General features: G+C 40.5%; 1 protein-coding gene across 1 annotated transcript; it reads left to right on the top strand.

The window, feature by feature from the left end:
* The first annotated feature begins 1,809 nt into the window (after window positions 1-1,809).
* LOC106884006 (uncharacterized) lies at window positions 1,810-4,335 on the top strand. The gene is made up of 5 exons (XM_014935184.2): window positions 1,810-1,995; window positions 2,568-2,632; window positions 2,934-3,005; window positions 3,412-3,581; window positions 4,080-4,335. The coding sequence occupies exons 1-5, from the start codon at window positions 1,825-1,827 to the stop codon at window positions 4,274-4,276; spliced, it is 675 nt and encodes a 224-aa protein (XP_014790670.2). The 5' UTR covers window positions 1,810-1,824; the 3' UTR covers window positions 4,277-4,335.
* The last annotated feature ends 947 nt before the right edge of the window (window positions 4,336-5,282 follow it).

Here is a 5,282-nt window from a genome sequence, read left to right as displayed (position 1 = left end):
TGGCTAGTGAGGCCAATCTGCGCCCGAAAGAGTCTTTGACAGTGTGGACAGGGAATGGTAGCGCCTGCTACAGGGTTGTTAGCTCTGTTCTTCCTGGCTTGTCTGCGGTCTTCTGCAGCAGCGATCCTATTGGTCTCGCATGTGTTGGCACCCTTGTGGACAGCTGATCACCACCTTTCTCTGTCAAGAGCAGACCGCTCCCAAGTGTCATGGTCAATGCTGAAGGCTTTCAGTGTGTCCTTAAAGCGCTTCTTCTGGCCGCCTTGTGAGCGCTTTCCCTTTTGCAGCTCACCAAAGAGCAATTTTTTGTATCCTGCACTGACAGGATACAACCATTTAAATATATAGTCTATATATTCTTCGTTATCAAATAACATGGTTTCAAACATTGCCTTGGTGTTTATATATCAGTGAACATATATCTACAGACTATTTTATTAGACCATTTCTTTTTATCTTATTATATCGTATTCTGTTTCATTTTATTTTATTTTATTTTTCAAATCTATCTTAATCTTATTTCATTTTATTTTATTTTTTTTTTTACATCTGTGAACATCTTTTATATTCTTAGCTATGTTATTTCATAACATCATAAACTACCCCAAAAGTTTACCCTCTTTCTCATTCGACCTTTCCATAGCATATCGTACCCGCCCATAGTTTCTCATTGTTAAGGCTATGTAAGCAATAATTTTACAAGTAGGTTTCTTTTGTCTTCTTCATGCGATTCTGATAATTCTTCAAACGAAACAACAGTAAATCTTAACCTGGAGCTATCTCTCCGGCATTGTTTAAATGATTTATGCATTTTGCTCCACGCCCATCATTAAGCCCTCTGTAACTGTGAACGGGGAAACGTCACTGCAATACTGTATAGAGTGTTGGCTAAAATCATTAGATACAGCTTGGCACCAGTGACGTCACAGCTCATTTCAACTGCTGAGTGAACTGGAGCAACGTGCAATAAAGTGTCTCGCCCAAGAACTCAAGACATCCCGGTCCGGGAATCGAACTCACTGCCTCATGCCTGTGAGTTCGATGCTCTAACCACTGAGCTATGCGCCTTCACAATATAAACGTAATGGTTCAATATGGAACGTTGAATTGACGGATTTGTTAGAGAGTCGGGGGCCAAATGCCCCCGCGGTATTTCTTGCAGCGCTTAAATGGTATTTGGTTTGTTTGTTTCTCGGTTGTAGAATGGTGACTGGGGTGGATAGTGGGGTGGATGGGGGGAAAGGGGGGAATATATTGCCCTATCTTTCATTAGCTTTACCTTATCACCCCGACCTTTTAGAAATAGCAGTTAAATCTTGGCACCACATCTTAAACTAAAGGACACGCAGGACAAACTGATATAAAAAGGGGTAGGGTGGGTGGGGGAACGAAATGTCTTTGAACTCAAATCTGTCTAATCAGTGCTGACAGACGGTGGAATGGTGAAAAATGCCATCGTTGTCATCATCGTCATCATCATCATCATCATCATTATCACCATCATCATCATCATCATCGTCGTCGTCGTCGTCGTCGTCGTCATCTCCCTTTATCTGTTTCTTATCTCAATACCATTCTCACAAATCGTTTTTATCTTGGTACTTGCTTCAGTCACTACGGCCATGCTGGGGCACCGTCTTCAAGAATGTTTTAGTCGAATGACTCGACCTCTGTATTTATTTGAAAAAAAATAAATTTTAAGGCCTGGTACTTATTCTATCCGTCGCTTTTGCCGAATCGCCAGGTTACGGGGACGTAAACACACCAACACCGATTGAAAAGCAATGGTGGAGGGACAAACAAACACTTTGTACGTGTGCATGTATGCATGAATTTATATATTTATACGTTCTCTTTATCAAAACGCAAACTCTATTTACTTTACAGTCCAGTTACCTCGCCAGATCCAAACAACAGTCTTGGAGGACCAAAGGCAGTCTCAGTGACTATTTCATGATTCCATATCAGTTCCCTTTCTACACGGCATTTGTTGAGGTAAGTCATTCTTCTACATAAACATCAGTGTGCCGTATCTACGCTCTGGATTCAAATCCAGCCGTTTGAACCACTGAGATCGCCCTTGTCTGTCATCAAACCGGGATCAGATGAATTATAATACTAACTCATGGACGGTGATTTGGTGAAAATGATGAAGCATTGGCCAATAAAATCTGGCGGTAATTGTTCTGGATATTCACGTTCTGTGTTCAAATCCTACAGAGGTGAAATTGCTATTTAATGTTCCGGGATCAGTAAAGTAAAATACCTGCTCAGAATCATGAACTGGCCGCCCCAGGACATTTATCAGTGTTGGAGTTAAACGGCCTGGGATACCATGTATGCTCAGTCAATCATTGAGCAAAATTACTCTACAGAAAACATGAGCCTTAGTAGTCGACTGTTATATTAAGACATAAACGTATGAACATTATTTACATTTGACGGATATTTGTCCTCATCTTGTTTTTTGTTAACACTTATCCGTCAAATATAAATTACGTAAATAATGTACATAATTCCTCATCTCTTGAATATAGAACTGTATAAACGTATGATTTCTATTTCAGGGTTGGGGCCTATACTCGGAGTTCCTTGGAGAAGAAATGGGGATTTACAAAACCGATTATGACCGGTAGGGATAAAAGGATTCTTATTTCTGCCTTTTAACTTCAATCTTTTACTTGTTCTTTTGTCAATGGGCCGAGGCCATGCTGGGGCACTGCCTGGAAAAGGTTTGCTCGAACAAAACGACCCCAGTACTTATGGAGTTTTGTTTTTTTAAGTTTGGTATTTATTCTAAAGGTCTTATGACGATGCCCCAGTATGGGCGCAGACGAATGAGTGAAACAAGTAAAAGATTTTAAAAAATGGTTTATTTGGTTTGTTAAAAAAGAAAATCATGTTCTCATATTTCATTATATTTTTTGTTGTAGGATCGGTCGTTTTGCATTTGAGCTTTTGCGAGCTTATCGTCTGGTCATTGATACAGGAATCCATGCAAAACAGTAAGTACTCAAGGGCTTTCATCTCAGTTCCTTGGGAATTATAAGTTTAAAAAGTCAGCTTGTGAAAATAGATTGCAAAGACAGACATACATAGACGCAGGAGTGGCTATGTGGTAAGTAGCTTGCTTGCCAACCTCATGGTCCCGGGTTCAGTCACACTGCGTCGCTCCTTGGGCAAACGTCTTCTACTATAGCCTCGGGCCGACCAAAGCCTTGTGAGTGGATTTGGTAGACGGGCTCACCCATTCATTCTATCTATATAGATCTCTCTCTCTCTATCATTCTCGCTCTTCCTCACTCCCCCACTCTCTCATCTTTCACTCATTATCTGCATGCATGTATGTATATCTCCTCCCTCTCTCTTCTTACCACTTACCCACTTGTTCTTTTTCTTTTAACCTCTCAGAATGACTCGGCAGCATGGAATCGATCTCCTGACCAACTTCACAGGCCTCAGTGAGAAACAAGCATCAATTGAGGTTGACCGCTACATTACCATCCCGGGTCAGGCCTGTGCTTATAAATTCGGAGAACTGAAGATTCTAGAACTGCGAAAGAAAGCTGAGAAAGCCTTAGGTACAGTGATGGATGCGTTCTTCCATATTTTTTCTTTACATTGTCGTTCTTATTTTTAAGGGAGTTTTTGTTTAACCCGTCACTCGGATTTACACTATTGATGGTTTTAAAATTTAGTTTCAGGTTAGTCCCCATCTGCCAGATCTATGACCAAAGAGGTTCCAGCCTTGACGATCTCATCTGTGTGTGTGTGTGTGTGTGTGTGTGTGTGTGTGTGGTGTTTTCAAATCATGAGAAAGCGAATAGACTATAAAATTGTTACGCATTTCCATACATCATGACACGATTACATAACATTGTTTGGATTGCATAACATTATAAGAAATATAGAATAAAGGATATCGTCCGTTCACAAAAACAATTGTAGTGCCAATTTGATGTCTCCTTTTCTAATTTAAAACATTACTTTTATAATTCACTCTACTGAATCTTACTTTGGAGTTGTATATATACATATCTACATAAATATACATGTGTGTCTTTTTTTTTGTTTTGTAGGTGATGCATTTGACGTGAAGGACTTCCACGCCGCTGTCCTGGAGAGCGGACGTGTCCCTCTGGATATGCTGGAGCAAATAGTGAATAACATGATAGAAAATAAAAAGGCATCGAAGAACCATGCCAGCGCACTTAGTCAGATTCCGTCCTTGTTGTTTTTAGTCAGTTCACGTGTATTATACAGTTATTGTTATTAATGTTCTTAGTTGTTTATTTGTCTATGAAATAATAATAAAAAAAATACTCTTTAAACGGAGAGTTCTGTTGCTGTGTTATCTCTTTTATATATTATGGACGCGGAGGCACAATGGCCCAGTGGTTAGGGCAGCGGACTCGCGGTTTCGATTCCCAGACCGGGCGTTGTGAGTGTTTATTGAGCGAAAACATCTAAAGCTCCACGAGGCTCCGGAAGGGGATGGTGGCGAACCCTGCTGTAGTCTTTCACCACAACTTTCTCTCACTCTTACTTCCTGTTTCTATTGTGCCTGTAATTCAAAGGGTCAGCCTTGTAACACTGTGTCACGCTGAATATCTCCGAGAACTACGTTAAGGGTACACGTGTCTGTGGAGTGCTCAGCCACTTGCACGTTAATTTCACGAGCAGGCTGTTCCGTTGATCGGATCAACTGGAACCCTCGACGTCGTAAGCGACGGAGTGCCAACAACAACAACAATATTATGGACATTTATGTCTAACATAAATGTACTGACACAATCGTACCTAATACGGAAATTTGTTTTTAAGTGACTTAAACAGTGTTGAAAGTGGAGCAACCATGAAAATATTCTAGGGTCTCTAGGAAAGACAGATGCTATTCTTAGATCAGAAACCTTGCTGCAGAGAGGATTCTAGTAAAAGCATCCACGATCTATGTAGTCGTGATAATTTTGAATTTAGGCTCCCACCCAAGGACAACAAAAGCCCTTCCGACGGGCTTTCATATAATTTCCGCCTACAAAATTTTTCTCACAGACTGGCATATAAATATAGATAGAATTAATGAGACTTGTAAAATATATGAACATATAGGCACATTTATGTGGTAAAAATTTTGCTTCCTTATCCTTTGGTTCCCAGGTTCAGTCCCACTGCATGGCACCTTGGGCAAGTGTCTTCTACTATAGTCTCTGGCTTACCAAAACCTTGTCAGTGGATTTCGTAGACAGAAACTGAAAGAAGCCCGTTGTATACATACATACCAT

Source organism: Octopus bimaculoides, chromosome 23 (assembly GCF_001194135.2).
Source record: "Octopus bimaculoides isolate UCB-OBI-ISO-001 chromosome 23, ASM119413v2, whole genome shotgun sequence".
Taxonomy (NCBI): Eukaryota; Metazoa; Mollusca; class Cephalopoda; order Octopoda; family Octopodidae; genus Octopus; species Octopus bimaculoides.
Note: the sequence above shows the minus strand (reverse complement) of the source record. Positions and strands in the feature narration are given on the sequence as shown.